The sequence below is a fragment of the Perissodus microlepis genome, chromosome 13, assembly GCF_051167445.1.
Source record: "Perissodus microlepis isolate ML-2025 ecotype Zambia chromosome 13, ASM5116744v1, whole genome shotgun sequence".
In the NCBI taxonomy this organism is placed as follows: Eukaryota; Metazoa; Chordata; class Actinopteri; order Cichliformes; family Cichlidae; genus Perissodus; species Perissodus microlepis.
The window spans coordinates 13770878-13788222 of NC_140473.1; the positions used below are offsets into that span (position 1 = coordinate 13770878).

The 17345-nt window shown below is 41.0% G+C and overlaps 1 protein-coding gene across 5 annotated transcripts in view; it reads left to right on the top strand.

The window, feature by feature from the left end:
• The window catches only part of dst (dystonin), a 104866-nt gene that overhangs the window by 34534 nt on the left and 52987 nt on the right, over nucleotides 1-17345 (top strand). For 3 of the 5 annotated variants that reach the window (XM_084948754.1, XM_084948757.1, XM_084948755.1), the window contains 27 exons: nucleotides 4763-4929; nucleotides 5131-5243; nucleotides 5353-5459; nucleotides 5543-5662; nucleotides 5912-6007; nucleotides 6102-6229; nucleotides 7676-7769; nucleotides 7855-8009; nucleotides 8103-8562; nucleotides 8661-8789; nucleotides 8892-8969; nucleotides 9076-9237; nucleotides 9487-9591; nucleotides 9803-9898; nucleotides 9983-10108; nucleotides 10196-10348; nucleotides 10441-10595; nucleotides 10704-10830; nucleotides 11000-11183; nucleotides 11791-11948; nucleotides 12039-12217; nucleotides 12316-12454; nucleotides 12540-12733; nucleotides 12847-13009; nucleotides 13085-13168; nucleotides 13385-13492; nucleotides 13584-13682. In XM_084948754.1, coding sequence (XP_084804880.1) covers nucleotides 4763-4929; nucleotides 5131-5243; nucleotides 5353-5459; nucleotides 5543-5662; nucleotides 5912-6007; nucleotides 6102-6229; nucleotides 7676-7769; nucleotides 7855-8009; nucleotides 8103-8562; nucleotides 8661-8789; nucleotides 8892-8969; nucleotides 9076-9237; nucleotides 9487-9591; nucleotides 9803-9898; nucleotides 9983-10108; nucleotides 10196-10348; nucleotides 10441-10595; nucleotides 10704-10830; nucleotides 11000-11183; nucleotides 11791-11948; nucleotides 12039-12217; nucleotides 12316-12454; nucleotides 12540-12733; nucleotides 12847-13009; nucleotides 13085-13168; nucleotides 13385-13492; nucleotides 13584-13682 — 3879 coding nt within the window. Of the gene's footprint in view, nucleotides 1-4762; nucleotides 4930-5130; nucleotides 5244-5352; nucleotides 5460-5542; nucleotides 5663-5911; nucleotides 6008-6101; nucleotides 6230-7675; nucleotides 7770-7854; nucleotides 8010-8102; nucleotides 8563-8660; nucleotides 8790-8891; nucleotides 8970-9075; nucleotides 9238-9486; nucleotides 9592-9802; nucleotides 9899-9982; nucleotides 10109-10195; nucleotides 10349-10440; nucleotides 10596-10703; nucleotides 10831-10999; nucleotides 11184-11790; nucleotides 11949-12038; nucleotides 12218-12315; nucleotides 12455-12539; nucleotides 12734-12846; nucleotides 13010-13084; nucleotides 13169-13384; nucleotides 13493-13583; nucleotides 13683-14338; nucleotides 17327-17345 lie in introns of all 5 variants that reach the window. The other 2 variants (XM_084948756.1, XM_084948758.1) reach the window with 2 other exon arrangements.

Consider the following 17345-nt stretch of genomic DNA (forward strand, 5'->3'; position numbering starts at 1 on the left):
GCTCGGATCTGCCTGAGCTTGTTCTGCTCTTTTTGGCCTATATGTTGCTGTTTTTCAAAGCCGTTCTGACTTGTCGCATTAAACGGAACTTTAAACTTGTTGAACCAAATTCTCAAGCAGCATAGCTCGTGGTTTTCTACTGGCATGTACTTTCAGTTTGAGATCCTTCTCCTCTTACCCAAAGAAACATTATGGCATTACATAAATATTAGGACAGGAAAGAGGCGGCTATCATATGCGTGTTTACTGTTTTGTTGCAACAGACTTGTCATCCTGAAACAGGTCTATCCACAACTCTTTTTCATTCCTGCTCTGAGGGCTACCAGCACACGTCTGTGTGTGCATTTATGGTGTTTGTGCTGGATTATCAAAGCCAGAGAAATGTTTCAAAGGTCAAAAAAGATTCCAGTGTCAGAGGAGAGACGCATGAGAGAGCAAGTGAGAAATGCAGAGTGAGAGAGACAGAGAGAGCGAGGGGCTGACCGGTTCTCCGCAGTCAACAAAAGGACGGAGGCAGCTCTGCTCTGAGTGGAGCCAGCTTTATGTCTGGCTGCCCTGCTAAGCGCTGCTTACGGTGCTCTACTTGCAAAGCTGTCAATGGCTTCATGTCGATGGGATCCTGCTGTTTTAGATTGAGTAGAGCTTACTGGATACTTCGCCTGAAAACCGGTCGATGTTTGGAGCTTAACATTGTGGATGTTTAGGACACCATATGATTTACAGCCATGGGAAACACCTGTGGTTGTGTTCGGGGTCCGAAAGAGGAATATTATTTGGACCCCAAAAGGGCTCCTTTGAGACCTGAATCTAAAGATCTTAAAGGTCGCCGCTATTTTCAGAGGAAAAAGAGGAAATCGGAAGACTTAAAGCCTGCTGGATCTCTCAGAAGTCCTGAAAGTGAGACTTTTGTTACAACCAAAGCAATCTGCAGTGGTGGAGAGTGTAAAAATGACCCAGATGGCAACACAGGAGAAAACCAAACCAAGCTGGATGAGCCATCAGGAGAGGCCAAACCTCTATCTAGGCAAGACAGCATCAGCAAAGGTGTTTATGTTGGAGAAATACCAGTTCTGATCCTTCGGGATGGTCAGACTCAACCTCTTGCCACAAGGTTAACGTGCAGGTTGGAAAAGTTTTCTACAAACCAGGCAGATGGTGACAGAAGGAGGTCCTCTGTGGAAGAGAAGCTCCATGGTGTCAGCACTATTTCCAAAGGTGTCCCGGCTAAGGAGGGTTTGCTTGTAAAGAAGCTTCTACAACGCCAGTTAAGGAGGGCGGTTAGCTTTGGAGCAGTGGAGCACACGCTACGGACACTGAGGGGTAATGACAGACCTGGAAGTGAGGAAACCTTTGCCAAGATTATATGGGGCTCTCAAGCACACCGAAGGAGGAGACGGAGGGCCTACACCTGCTCTGGTTACGTAGAACATGCTCCAGCTCTGGCCAAATGTATTTCCAGAAAACACGAGGTAAACCAAGAAACCATGTGCTATTTGTACAGGGGTAAATCATGATAGATTAGGGAGAAGTCTGATACTGTAACAGTGCAATGGTGGTGTCCAAGTACATGATAGGAAAGCAATATGATAAAAATACATGATAAAATAGGTCACTCTGCATTGTTAAAAGCTTTTTGTAGACACAATAACTAAAGATCACATGAGAGAAAACCATTTGAAAACCATTTAGGTCACATAATCACATTAGCTAAGAACTATTGTTTTGAACTGAGAAGAATATACTGTAATAGAATAATTCATTATACGTGTATGTTTTTGTATATTTCATATAGAACATTTTTGATTTGTATTACAAAAATTTATATTATACTGATGATCAGTACATACAGTACACGATATTTTAACAGTATTTCAAAAATAGTTTATAAATATGGAAAAAAACAGTGAAAATAAGCTCATAATTGTTGTTTTACCATTTGTGAACGAGTGAAAGCATTTTGTATAAATGTGTGACTATTCTGCACTCATCTCCATGCTTTGAGAGGAAATTCAGTATCTGTACTTGTGTACCTGAGATTCACAGATTCAATGCAAATCTAATATTTTGGTCAAACTTTTGTGTGTTTGTTCTATATAAGGCACATCTATAGATCTCCTTATAGACTGAACAGTTTATAATATTACTGTTATTACATCTAAGAGTAGAGATGTATATGATTCATTTTTGCTTTGCTCAGTTGGCAGATGACTTTATCTTGAAGTATGGGAGCTATTTCTAGTGTCATGCTTCTTAGAAACTTGTTTGTCATTATTCTTCCTCCTTCAAACAAAATCTACAAACTCCTGTTGATGTTATCTGCGTTAGCTGGCTAACACTATCAGGGAATGCTGAGAATCATTCAAATTTATCTTCATCTTCATCTCTTTTGGTCATTAGCAGCAACTTATGGTGAAACAGAGAAGAGAGAAAACTGTAGTTCTCCACAGAGTAAAGTTTGGTAGGAGATAAAGTAAATATCTGTGGTGCATTATCAATTGGCTGTTTGGGAGGAAGTGTCAGATATGTGACAAAAGTATTTGCACTTTGTTTGTTGCATTCACGTATGCACAAAAAAAAGTGTAACCGCAAACCATTTGGGGACTCATTGCACAGTCACATCAGCAGTTTTTTGCACTTTTTTCCCATTTAAAAAAATAAACAGAGAAACCATATCAGAAAAATAGTTACTCAGATTTCACTTTTGGATATTTAACAGCTCAAATATTAATTTGTATTTTTTACTTATTTTTATTATAATATTGTAGCTTCAGTGGGTTATGGAGGCTAAAATGTGCAAAAGTAAATGATATAGTGATTCACCCTGAAATGCATCTCTGCTGATGATCCACCAAATTGCTGTTAGTCTTATTAAATCTCCTTTACCCTTGTGGTATGGATGCCACAGTCATATGAAGGCATTCAGTTAAATTAATGAAGTTAATCAGATTAAGCTCTTTAACACCTCTGTTAAGTGCACTTTGAAGAAAGCTGTGGTTACCCTGGCTTGTCCGTAATAATCCCTGGTTGGGAAGTTTGACTTACCACCACAATCATAATTAAGTCAGATTTATACTCAAGTGGAAGATTGATATTTTGATTTGCAGTCATTTATATTTGGTGGCATGTTCTGGGAAATCAAAGCCCTTTCACGTGTATACATGCAAAGAGGAGACAGAAGCAGCAAGTCCTCAGCACAGAACATGGCGTCAGTGACAGATATGAGATTCTCAACGTGAAAGCTGAAGCTGGGTTGTAAAGCAGCTTGCAGATGAGCATGTAAGTGCTCTAGCAGCCTAAACAGTTTGATTTCCTGTATGTCGGATAGTGAGGTGCATATTGATATCAGATAAGCAATCAGCTGATGTGGACTGGCATTGAGATCAGCTGATCTGCTGGAATTGTGGCTATAATATAATAATAATAATAACAGTACAACTGTTGCATAATTGTGCCCGATTGTGCTCACTATATATGGTTTCCGTTTAAAGCATAAAAGGACTAAAGTGGTGTCCAGTTAAACAGAGGTTTATACATCGCTGTATTTTATTCATGTGTATGTTAAGGATTTTGTTGTTCTTTTTTTTGCCATGTTTTTTGTTGTTGTCACCATGTTCCCTACCTGAATAGATCGATTTACTGATCAACTGACTGATGATTTACTGAACTGACTGCAGTTCATTCTGTAAAAAAACCACAGTCTGTGATTTTTCTGCTTTATGTGTAAAGCCTTTCTCTCATGCATAATGTTTCCATACTTTCAGCTACTTGGTATCTGTGTTCCACAAAAACAAACTCCTAGAAAGTTTTGAACCAAAGTTAAAGAGATTTTCCAGACATGAACATAAACTTTAAAGCTAGTGCACCAACCACACATTTTTAATACACGTTATAAACACACAGCCGTAAAATCAACCTGTGACATGGCAGTGTTTGCTTTACGTCATTATACCATACTGAAGCTGTATAGTGTGCTGTAAAACTATTGGATAATTTATTATGCAACTCTGTCTTGCGTTGCTGGTATGTTGCAGACATTTTCAGCAAACTTTTTCATATTAATCAAATCAAAACTAAAACTTTCCTTATAGAGTTGAATATCCTCACTGTGAGCGAGTTATCAGGCACTCAGGTGTCGATCCAGCAGCCATTTAAGTTACAGCCATTGGTGTTGCTGTTCTTGCATGCCCTTCCCCTCATAATAATAATAATAATAATAATAATAATAATAATAGTAATAATAATAATAATAATAATAATAATGTTATCTATAATGCACTTTCAAATAAATTGCTATTTGAAGGTAAAAATGGTAAATAAATAAAAACAATACAGTTAAAAACAGATAAAACAAAAGAGAACAGCAATAAGAACCAGTAAAAACTTTAGGCATAAGATTAAGACCAGCAGGATAGAGTGAACAAGCTGGTCTTTAACTTAGCTTAAGTTAAAGATGGGGCACGAAAAGAAAAAGCACGCTGCCCAGTAGTTCTTTTTCTGGCTTTGGGAACTTTTGGAAGGCCAGGGGCCTGAGATTGGAGAGGATGGGATGGAACACAGAGGTGCAAAAGGTCAGAGAGATATGAAGGCGCCAGACCATTTAAAGCCCATTATAAAACAGGCAAATCAGTGAAGATGAAGTTTTAATGCCACAGAGCAGTGCATCGCAAGTTTATGGGTTTGATTTGATGTCTTTGAACCCTCAGGCGTGGAAGTCATGCCAGTTCATTTCTGCGTTTTGTTTTTTTGCTTTGCCTTGCGGCAGATCTCGGAGATCCATGTGACGGGAGAGTCCGAGGACATGACAGCCAAGGAGAGACTGCTGCTCTGGTCCAAGCAGACGACAGAAGGCTACGTAGGTGTGCGATGTGAAAATTTCACAACCTCGTGGAGGGATGGGAGGCTATTTAATGCCCTTATTCACAAATACAGGTACTATAACAAACACACACACAACACAGCATGTTTTTGCAGAACAATAGTGCTTTTGGTTTTCTTTTGATTTATTCAAAAAATGCAGCTAATATGGACATCACTGCTTGAGTTTATTTTTATACCTTTAGTTGCCCTATCCTTACAGTAATACACCGTGTGTACCTTACCTCTACCTACCTCTGCCTCTTTCTATTACAGACCGGACCTTGTGGACATGAGCCGTGTGTCAACACAGACCAACCGATCAAATTTAGAAGACGCATTTTGTGTAGCTGAACAGCTGGGGGTGGCCAGACTACTGGATCCTGAGGGTAAGAGTCACATAGAGAGTCATTCAAATCATGAAAAATAACTCTCAGAGTGCAGCTTGCTCTTGTTTGCTGTCATTCGTGACCCCTGGGTTTGTACGTTTCTCATCAGATGTTGACGTCCAGTCTCCTGATGAAAAATCAGTCATCACCTACGTCTCAACACTGTACGATGCCTTCCCCAAAGTACCCGATGGAGTTGAAGGAGTTAGTCCTAATGTAAGTTAAGCGACTTCAACGAGTCCAAGTTAAAATGTTAAGAAATCCCTTATTTCTCATGATTCTTCTTCTCTTATAAACAGGACGTTGATATCAAATGGGTGGAGTACCAGAACATGATCAAATACCTCAGCCAGTGGATCAAACACAATGTGGCCATAATGTCAAGTAGATCATTCCCCAATAACCCTGTAGAACTCAAGGTATGGCACCACAACAAGATGAGCTCCAGTTATCCCATTTTACACTGTGTTTGGAATGTAGGCATATCTGTATGTCTGAAAGGTAAAGGATAATTGCAATTTAATGCTCGACTTAAAGCGATGCTAATGATGTGAGAGGGCAGCTGCATCCGTTTGCTGCATGAGAGATTATTATGCAGGGGGTACAGAAAAGTGATCGGACACTTTTAAATAAGTTGTTTTTTATGTAATCTCCTCTTTATTTTACAGGCACTTTATACACAATATCTTCAATTCAAAGAACATGAAATCCCACAAAAAGAAAATGAGAAAACAAAAATCAAAAATCTCTACAAAATGCTTGAGGTACACATGTGCACGACTGGATTACACATTTCCTGCATTTATGGTCTTACACACACTGCAGCGATAATAAGTGTGCCGGCGTTGTCCCTGACAGATGTGGATCGAGTTTGGACGTCTTCAGTTACCCCCGGGTCATCATCCGAATGATGTGGAGAAGGAATGGGGTAAACTAATTGTCGCCATGCTGGAAAGAGAGAAGAGCCTGAGGCCAGAGGTGGAACGGTACGTGTGCACTTTTTCTGCCCAGGCTCATCCTAATGTGATTTAAGGTCTCATCTTTATAGTCTCTATAAACTAATTTATTTATGACTTTATGGTTTTAATGGGCAGAAGAAATTAACTCTGCTAATGTGTAGGCGCATAAGTCAATGTAGAGGATATTTAATATGACAAACTGTGTGTGTTGGGGGTCACACACAGAAATCAAACCATCACTGATGAGCTGCTTTTCTTTAAAAAAAGGATAAACATGAAGACACATGCTAAGTGAGTCTGCAAAATATTTTCTGAGGGTGGCGTGAGGAGAGTGCTTCGGTGTTGTATTGCAAGCCTGCTAATGGCTTTAATGAAACCAGACACCGATGGTCAGTGTAACATGTCGGAGAGTGATTTGCCTCATTAAAGCAGAAATCCCCCAACTGATCTAAGATCTCGTTTACATGATATATTTCAGCTCAGGTTTACAGCCAAAGTGCATGCTACGCATATGATGAGGATGGGTTACATTCTGCTTGAATAATGAAGTGCAAAGTCACTAGCAAAAAAACAAATCTCGATTATCTTGATTCATGGATTACTTTAAAACTGCTCATTCAGTCCTGTGTGGCAAAAATTTGCAAATGCAGTCAACATAAGTTTGTATGTTTATGTCAAAGTGTGAACCGACGCAGCGACTCGTTTCCTTTGGCGAAGGCTTTCAAGTATTTGAACCCCATCTGTTGTTTGCTTTACAGTGTAACTGGTATTTCTATGGAAACTCACACATCATCTTCCCAAATTCCCTATGAATGATGGTCGTTTAGACAAGTTTACATATCAATTCCTTCCTCCATGGTCTATAAACACATCATATTTACTGCATTATTTCAGGGTGTGGTGAAAACTGGCAGAAACAGCAATTACAGCAGTTTGGCTGTCCTCCAAACAGGCTCAGTTCTGACAACGCTGTACTGTCTCAACCTGCCGTTTAATTTTTATTCCCCGAGGGCGGCATAGTATTTCAGGGTGGGAGTTTGTACACGCTCATCACCTGGCTGTGACACTATAAATATGAGCAAGTTGAAAACAGCTCCCTCAGTAAGGTCTGCGAATGCTTTCATCCAGCTGTCGAATTTGGAGCCCGAGATTGTTTCGGGGGATGGTTAGGATGAGAAACAGTGATTTTGTCTGCAGTAGCAGTTTTGCATTGTAAAGTAAGATGGCTTATTTAAGCGGGAGTAACAGTAGTTTCACCAGCTACGGCTCTGGTGACACCGTCTACTCTGAGCCTTTACAGATTAACAGCTCAGTGTTTCTCAATAACAACATTGCCTATGGATCCAGGTGAGCGCGCTGTGTGACAACTCGAATTTTTTTTTTTTTTTTGGGGGGGGGGGGGGGGGGGGTTAGACATTTTGACTTTAAACAAGTGAAAACAAGTAAAATAACTTTCCATCTTTGTTTTTTTAGGCTTGAAATGTTGCAGCAGATTGCCAACAGGGTTCAGCGGGACTGTGTTAACGGCGAGGACAAGCTTGCACTGGCGAGAACGGCCCTGCAGTCTGTAAGCATGCACTTTCAGTTTAATACTCCAGCAAGCTGTGATAAAATAGCAATGAGTTGGAAGTCCTTTCTTTTTCTTTTCAAAGGATGCAAAACGTCTTGAGTCTGGTATTCAGTTCCTAAATGAAGCTGAGATCGCTGGCTACCTGTTGGAGTGTGAGAATATTCTCAGACAACAAGTAGTGGATATCCAGATTCTCCTGGATGGAAAATTCCCATTTGCAGATCAGCTTGTCCAAAGGTACAAAGTACATCCTTCTGTATAAATAAAACACTGAAATTTCCTCATCTCATTAAAAAAATATATCTCAAATTGTCATCTGCTTCTATACAGGGTGTCAAAACTCCGCGATGATCTTCTAGCCCTGAGAGCCGAATGCTCCTCTGTGTACAGCAAAGGCCGCACCCTGACAACAGAGCAAACCAAAATGATGATTTCAGGCATCACACAGAGTCTGAACTCTGGCTTCTCCCAGAGCATTAACACTAACCTGACACCAGCCCTTACTCCTGCACTCACCCCAGGGGGAATAGGTACCCCTGGGTCCACCTTCACCTCCAGCCTTACGCCGTGCCTCACCCCATCCTTGACTCCTGCCTTGACCCCGAGTCTGCAGCCTGCATCAGTCCAGAGCTACTTGAGGAGCGGTGACCCAAGTAGCCTCAGGCATTTGAAAAACATGCAGATCCGGAAGCCCTTACTGAAATCCTCACTGGCAGACCCCAGCTTGACAGAAGAAGAGGTCAACATGAAGTTTGTTCAGGACCTTCTAAACTGGGTAGAAGAGATGCAGGTGAGCATCTCTGATTTATAACTTGGTGTGGGTTTATTTTAAGGCACTTAAAATGAGATGCTGAGTATTTGTGTTGAGTTTTTTTTTCTGTTGTTAAGATGGAGCTGGAGCGTTCAGAGTGGGGATCTGATATGCCAAGTGTGAAAATGAATTTAGATAACCACAAAAATGTACACAGAGTGATCGAAGAATTCCAAATGAGTCTTAAAGAAGCCAAAATAAGTGAAGTAAGTATTTCTTGCAGTTGCATAAATTTTTGTTCGCTGTGTTAGAACCCCCCCCCCCCAAAAAAAAAAAAAAAAAAATTAAACATGTTTTTCTTTTCTCAGATTCAGATGACGATGCCTTTAAAGCTCAGCTTTTCAGACAAACTGAACAAACTGGAAAAGCAGTATGAACGACTCCTGGTGAGAGATTTGTCGAGCTTAATATTCCTAATTTATGAATGGCTTTCCAATAAATACTACAACTGCTTACGTGCTTGTTTTTGTCTGACTCGCCCGTCTCTTTCAGAGCTCATCCAGGGAGCGGCAAAGCCACCTGGAGAGCCTGCATGACTTTGTATCACAGGCAACTCAAGAGCTCATCTGGCTGAACGAGAAGGAGGAAGAGGAGGTTGCCTTTGACTGGAGCGATCGCAACATTAACATCTCCAAAAAAAGGGATTACCACGCTGTAAGTCTTTGCTTGTTGAAGCTAGTAAAATCTTCCATCAACAACGATTTGGCTTTCTAGTTTTTGCTTACGTTATAGCTCCATTTATTTAATGAGGCACCATTCGCATCAAAAGGAACTGGGGCTTGAATGTTTAGCTTTAAACTTAAAATCAGTGAGACGGGATATGAGATTTTGTTAGATGATGGACTAACTGGTTTTATGCTGTGGCAGAATGCCAGTGATGCTCAGCTTAATGTCTTAATACAGGACCTGATGAGGGAGCTGGATGAAAAGGAGGAAGCCATCAAGTCTGTGCAGGACAAGGCAGAGCGCCTTATGCTCAAGAACCACCCAGCCAGGCTAACTATTGAAGTAAGCCCTTTGTGTTCTTTGTGCATCCTCAATATGACAATTAAGATTCCAAATTTTGGACTAGCAGCAGTGACTCCACCCTGCATTCATCTTTCACAGCGATTACAAGATTATAAAGTCCTGATTCAACTTGTAATTTTCCAGTTATGATGCCAAGACATGTATGTATTTTTTTAATCTGAAAATATTAATGTTGGGGTTTCTTTTTAAGGCATACAAAGCTGCAATGCAGACCCAGTGGAGCTGGATTTTACAGCTCTGCTCATGTGTCGAACAACATCTCAAGGAGAATGCCATTTATTTTGAGGTGAGTTGCTGCCGTGGACTGTTTCAGCGAATGCAGCAAAGTGTTTGCCTCATCTAATTCAACTCTCTTTCCCTCACTGTGCAGTTTTTCAGTGATGCCAAAGAGTCCATGGATTACCTAAAAAATTTGCAGGATTCGATTCAAAGAAAGTACAGCTGTGATCGAACAAGTAGCCTACACAGACTGGAGGATCTCATTCAGGAGTCCATGGTAAAATGACAGAAAGATATGAAGTGTGTGTGCATTTGAAGGCGAAATGAAGAAAACACATTTTTTTGTGGGTTTCTGTGTCCTTAGGACGAGAAAGAGCAGCTCCTTCAGTACCGCAGCACTGTGGCTGGGCTGGTGGGCAGGGCTAAAAATATTGTGCAGCTCAAGCCCAGAAACCCTGAAAATCCACTAAGATCCTCCATCCCTGTTAAGGCGATCTGTGATTATCGTCAGATAGAGGTACTATTATTGGTGCCGTGAATCACCACATTTAATCTCGGTTTATATAAAACATTTATAGTAAATCAGTTACGGTTTGTCAACTCTTTCAGATTACCATTTATAAAGAGGACGAGTGCGTACTGGCCAGTAACTCTCACCGGGCTAAGTGGAAAGTCATCAACCCAGCAGGTAATGAGGCGATGGTTCCCTCTGTTTGCTTCACTGTCCCTCCACCCAACAAAGAGGCCGTTGATATGGCTTCAAGGTGAGTTGGTAGGATACTAAGTTTCCTACAGTTCCCCTATAGTAATCTTTTTCACAAATTTCATTGACGCAGCAAATAATATTAATAATATAACCTTTGCTTCTGCAGAACTGAGCAGTTATATCAGAACGTCCTGGCACTGTGGCACCACTCCCACGTCAACATGAAGAGTGTGGTGTCTTGGCATTATCTAATGGCTGACATTCAAGCCATCCGCAACTGGAATGTGGCTTCAGTATGTCGGAGTTTGTTTTTTCAGACTGCAGTCAGTCGAGCTTTTCTTTTGACGATCATTTGTGATAATCCCGCTTCAGTTTGATAACGATCATTCTAAGGAAAAATGCCAGTTTGTGTTATTTACACTTGTTTTTGTTTGTTTGACTGTTTTACTCTCATCACTCCAGATAAAGACCATGTTGCCAGGTGAGCATCAGCAGGTCTTGAGCAACCTGCAGTCCCACTTTGATGAGTTCCTGGAAGACAGCGAGGAGTCAGAGGTATTCACTGTGGCGGACTGCGCGCAACTCGAGAGAGACGTGGCGGCGTGTAAGGAGTACTACCAGGAACTGCTCAGATCCGCAGAGAGAGGCAAGGCTCAAATCTCCCTTCCCCTTCTGCGTAACAACGAGCAGCTTGTGTACATTGTACAAAACACAGCAAAGGGAAACACATGGCTGTTAAGCCTTTTAAGACTTAAGTTAATACCTATTGGAATTACTCTGATTTTGCTGTGAATGTAAATACTGCACTGGTATGCCGTTAAAGTGTTATGTGTAGTCGTGAATTTTAATTTTGGGAAAATTTGAAGAATATTTGTTCTGCTGTGTTGAAACATATGCACGTGGGCAGTATTCACATATACAGTATAAAATATTTGCATTTCCTTTTAAAAGATTGTGTATTTTTCTCAATGCACTAGTAATAATTTTCTCATTTTGGGACTGACTCCACCTCAGCAGCATACAAAGTTCAGTGGATTGAGCTCCATTGCATCAGACCTTACTTGACCTTATAGCATAATAAGGGTGCCACCTAGAGGCTGTCAGTTTAAACTGCAGTATTTTTGGGTTTAAATTATTTTCCTTTGGATGATTTTTAAAATAACGCAAAGCTTTATATTTATTACTCTCAAAAAGAAAAATGCAACCAAGCTGTCAGTATTTTTAAAAGACTTTGATCCTTTTCTGTTACACAGAGGAACACGAGGAGTCGGTGTACAATCATTACATCTCGGAAATACGCAACTTCCGTATGCATCTGGAGGCCCATGAAGAACACCTGATCAGGCAAATACGCTCACCTCTGGAAAGAGATGACCTGGAGCAGAGTCTGCAGCGTATCACGGAGCATGAGGTACACATTGCAATACTCATTTATGATACTCGAGAACTTCGCTGTTGCTGTCAGTTTAAATCATCCCCCCGCCCTCATCTGCTCTCGCAGAGGAAGACAGCAGAGCTGAATAAGCTGAAGGAGGATCTGGATGCCATGAAGGAGAAGTGTGAGCTGTTCCTCAGACAGGCCGCGGGTTCTCCGTCTGTGGCAACGCTTTCATCTGAGCTCACAGTCCTCATTCAGAGCATGAGCCAAGTGTACTCCATGTCTTCCATTTATATGGACAAGTAAGAGTTTCCCTTCATTGTAATTAGGTAATTCATTTATATGTATGTTTGTAATACAAAAGAATATTAGAACTAAAGACCTTTTTTTTCTATTGCAGATTAAAAACTGTGAGTTTAGTGGTGAAACACAGTCAGAGTGCAGAGGCGCTTGTTAAGGCCTATGAGTCCAAACTCTATGAAGAAGATGCCATGAACCCTGATGTCAAATCCATTGAAAATGTCATTTCCACACTAAAGGTGTTACACCATCATGATTCAGTATTTCACCAACACACCCAGTGTTTTGACTTCACTTGTTAACCATTCCTGCTTCTGCACACAGCACTGGCGGACAGAGATTGATGAGAGACAGGAGGTATTCCACGACATGGAGGATGAGCTGCAGAAGGCGCGCCTCATCAGTGACCGCATGTTTAAAGCGCACAACGAGCGCGACTTTGACCTCGACTGGCACAAAGAAAAGGCGGATCAGTTGAGCGAGAGGTGGCAGAACATCCACTCCCAGATCGATAGCAGGTTTGGCTTTTTTCATTTATTCATTCTGAATTAAATCAAGCACACCAGCTGTTTTCGCAGAAAATAGTCAGTGTATGTATTGATCACTAAAAGGTTATCCAACCAATTTTCAGGCTCCGCGACCTGGATGGTATCAGCAAATCTTTGAAGCACTACAGAGACTCCTATAGTAGCCTTGATGAATGGGTTAGAGACATGGAGGCAGCACAGCTGAAGGCCCAAGAACACAAACCTGAGGATAGCAAGGCACTGGCTGAGCTGTTAAACAAACAAAAAGTAGGACAACACAGAAGTTATTCACAGCAAAAAACATTTATATAGATACAATGTATTAAAATGTGTGTTTTTCAGATCCTTGTTGCTGAAATTGAGAAGAAACAGAGCAGTATCGACGAATGTCAAAAGTACTCAGAGCAGTACTCATCTGCTGTTAAGGTGAAGCCATTTGTTGTCCTTAATTTAGTTTAACCCCCACTTTACAGTTCTGTTATCTAAACAGTAACGCATCAGGTCTGCAGGCTTTTGCAGAATATTTTTTCTGAATATTGCAGCAGTTAGTCACATTTTGTTGACATTTGGTGAAAGGAGACTGAGCAATAATAATCTAACAAAAACTAGTTCACCATCAATTCATGTGAAATTCTTTTTTAGGATTATGAGCTTCAGCTGATGACGTTCAGAGCGATGGTCGACTCCCAGCACAAATCTCCTCTCAAGAAACGGAGGATGCAGAGTTCTTCTGATGCCATTCAGCAGGAGGTGAAACTTTATTTTGGCTTTGTCAGCAGAAGAAATGAGTTCTGTATGAACAACAGTGCCTGCTCAGTAATATACTTGGTTGTGTTTACAGTTTATGGATCTCCGAACGCGCTACACTGCTCTGGTGACTCTGATGACTCAGTATGTGAAGTTTGCCAGCGAAACGCTGAAGAGAACTGAGGACGAGGAGGTGAGTTATTCTTGCTTTACCACATAAAACTTTCTGTGGTAACAGGGATTCGTGTGGCACTTTTTCAATTTCAATTTGTTCGCCATTTGTTTCCCGATGCCAATATAGCTGTATTGTCGAACATGGGCATGCTTCCTGGGTGGTCTTCTCTTTTTTATCAGCTTGTTTTAGTGGTTCACAGTACTTCAACTACTTGTCTACCTTGACTTTTTGACTCACTCCAAGACAATTATCCCAGATGGAGGTCTCATCGTGAGGGGAGAGAGTTTGCTTCATTCACAAAAGAAGCAAAGGAAATGGAGCAGTGCATGTCTGCATGGATGGTAGCTCCTTCCTGGAGATATTGACTTGCTGGGATGAGAAAGCTTTTTTCTAATTCTGCTGCAGTAGATCTTATATGTCTCTTTTAAATGTCTCTCCAGGAATCTGTGCATTAGTTCTAAAGCTTAGTTTTGACATATAAAACTATAACTGAAATTAAATCAAACCTAAAATATTGATGGTATGTTTGCAGTTTTTAGGCATTTACAGTACAACTATTTCTTCTTTTATAAACAAAACTCATTAAGGAAATTCCTGGAGAGATTGTTTTATTATTAATGGCGCTAATTTACAATGTCTACAGTGGATGATTTGTGTTTTTTTCCCCATTATAGAAGAGAAAAGCTTTTGAAAGAGCAGAGAATGAAAGGTGGACAGAAAGCATGGAGCTCCAAAAAGCTACAGAGGATATAGAGATTAGTCAACTTAAGCAGCGGGTCTGGGAGCAGGAGGCTTTGCTGACTGAGAGGCAAGAACAGTTGGAAAAGTTGGAAGGAGAAATAGAAACACAGCAGAAGACAATTGGTGATCTAAAGTGTCAGAAATCACAGCTCGAGCATGATCTGAATCAGTATCATGCTAAATTAGACATAGCTGTTAAAGACAAAATGGCAATTGAGCAGGAATTAAAGCACACAAAAATGTTAATCGAGCAGTCAGAGGCCACGTGGTCTTTGACTCAGAAGAAGCTAGACGATTTCTTAAAAGATAGAAACGATGGCCACGATATTAATACCCAAAGCCTTCACAGAAAAAAAGATGTGGAGGAAATAGACTTTGCCACTGTTCATGAGCCGCAAAGCCAAATCCATGCTAAAAGTGTGGCTCAGCAGCCTTTGGCCTTTGACAGCCAGTCAGCAGGAGACTGTAAGCTGAGATCATCTGCATTCAGAGAAAATGACAGCACGATGGTGGATGTTCTGCAGCAGAAATTAGAGGAGCTGGTCCTGGTCCAGAGAAAAGCAGACATGGCTGAAGAAAAAGCACAGGGTTATAAAAAGCTGTTGGATGACAGCAATAACAGACTGAAGAAACTTCAGATGGACTTGGAAGCTGAGAGGATTAGCATGAGACAGAAATCAGAGGAACTCCAGCAGGAAACACAGAACAAGAAGAAATCCATCAATGAGCTTCAAGACGAAATCAGATCTCTCAAAAGAGCAAAGTCCTCTCTGGAACAAAACACGGTTTTTCACAGCACTGAAATAGAAGGCCTTAAAGAGCAGCTGAACATCGCCCACGGAGAGCTGCAGAAAAAAAGCTCCATTGAACAGGAAAATAGTTACAAGATTAACAGCTTAGAATTAGACCTGGCTTCCAAACAGTCAGTAATAGATCAGCTGAAGTTTAAATGCAGTGAGCTGACGAGGATGAATGTCTCATCGGAGAGTAATATTCAAGGTCTTCATATCCAGATGGAGTCAATGGAAAAAGAGAGGTCACTTTCAGAACAAAAGCTCAGGTCTTTAAGGAGAGAGATCGACAGCTGGAAACAGCAAGTTCAAACAGCAAAGGAAGAAAGTAGCTTAATAAAAAAATCTGAGCAGGCGCTGTGGGGCAAGTGTAAAAATCTGGAAGCAGAACTTCAAAAAAGTGAATTAGCTGCTTCTCAGTGGCAGGTGAGAGCAGATGAGATTAAACAGATCAATCTGGAGATGGAGGAAAATCTAAAGAACATCAAAGCTAAACTGGATCAGGCGACGATGGAAGTTGACAGCAAGGATCAGCAAATTAAAATCTTCAGGGCTCAAGTAGAGGGCACCAAATCACAGGTCAGAATTATCGAGGAGGAGCTGAATAAGAAATCGCAAAGCTCTCATGAGCTTCAAATTAAACTGCAAGATTACAGTGAGGAGGTAAAGAAAATGACTGAACTGCAGCAGAAAATCAAAGCTCTCAGTTCAAGTACTGCCAGTTATGAGAAAGAAATAACCTCTCTTAAAACTGAGCTGATGTCAGTGCTTTCTGACAAGAATTCGGCAAATCAAAAGGTCCACATGCAGAAAGCTGAAATCAATGATTTGAAAGTGATGCTGAATGCTAAAAATGCACAACTGCAGAAGGAATGTGCCGAGAATCAAAAGCATCTCAGTAAAATCAAAGCTTTAGAAGATGAGCTTTTCAAACAAAAGCACAATTTTAAGGGGTTAACCAGCAGCTCGGAGAAAATGACAGAAAACGTAAAGCAGGAACTTTACACGCTTCAGAGTGAGAAGAAAGAAACGGAAAGGAAAGCCGAGAACCTGAACACTAAACTTTCAGATTTAAGCTCCTCACTGCAAAGAACAAAAGACGAGTTAGCGAAAGAGGCCCAAGAGAGAAAAGTCAAAGAGTCCAAACTAATTCAGCTGGAGGCTGAGCTTCAGAAAAATAGAATAACAATCAAAGAAATGATGTCCAGTTCTGAGAAATCCAGATCAAACCTACAAAATGAGAATACACTTTTAAAGAGGGAGAAAGCTGAGGCATTAGAGAAAAGCATCTTATTGGGATCTGAAGTCAGAAAACTGAGAGAAAACCTTCAGCACGCCCAATCGGAAGCTGAGCAAAAGCAAATAGAAAACGCTGCGCTTCAGCTGAGGTCCCAGCAGATGGAGGAACAACTGGATAAGTGCAAGAAAATGCTGGAGGAGTTAAAGAGCAAACTAGAACTCCAGAGAGAGGGCTATGACAGGCAGTTGCTGCTAGTGAAAACTGAAATAGAGAGAAAAATCATTTTACTGCAGTCCGAACTCAAAAACGACAGCGAGAAATCCAAAGTGCACAGCGCTGAACTAGCAGAGATGCTGAATAAGTATTTCAAACAAGACATGAAGCAGATAAAACATCAGAGCACAGCTGATTCAAAGCAACAACCGGACCAACAGCTTCAGATCAAAATGGACAAAGTACAGCAAGAGAGAACGAAGCTCGAGCGAGACTTGTCAAAAGCAAAATCTCAAATAGACGAACTCGAGGAAGAAAAAGTCGAACTCAAGTCAAAAATCAGTGCTATGCAAAGCCTTTGCAATGAGCAAACGGGTGAATGGACAAAGTTTCAACAGCTGTTGAAAGACAGCGAGTGGAAACTCACAATGAAAGAAAATGAGGCAAGATCTCTGCGGGAACAAATAGTGCTGTACGTCAAAGAGGTTAAAGGCCTTCAGGAGAAGCTTTCGACACTCGGATTAGAGGCGACTCAGTGCAGTTTCCAGTATGTGAAAGACAACAAGGCTGATCTGATGAATGCAGATGTTGCTATAATGCAGAAAATGGCGCACTCAAATCAAGATACAAAAAGCAGGAGAGATGAAGAAATTCTCTCAGTGAAAAAGTCCTCACAGGTACGCACAAGGCTAAAAT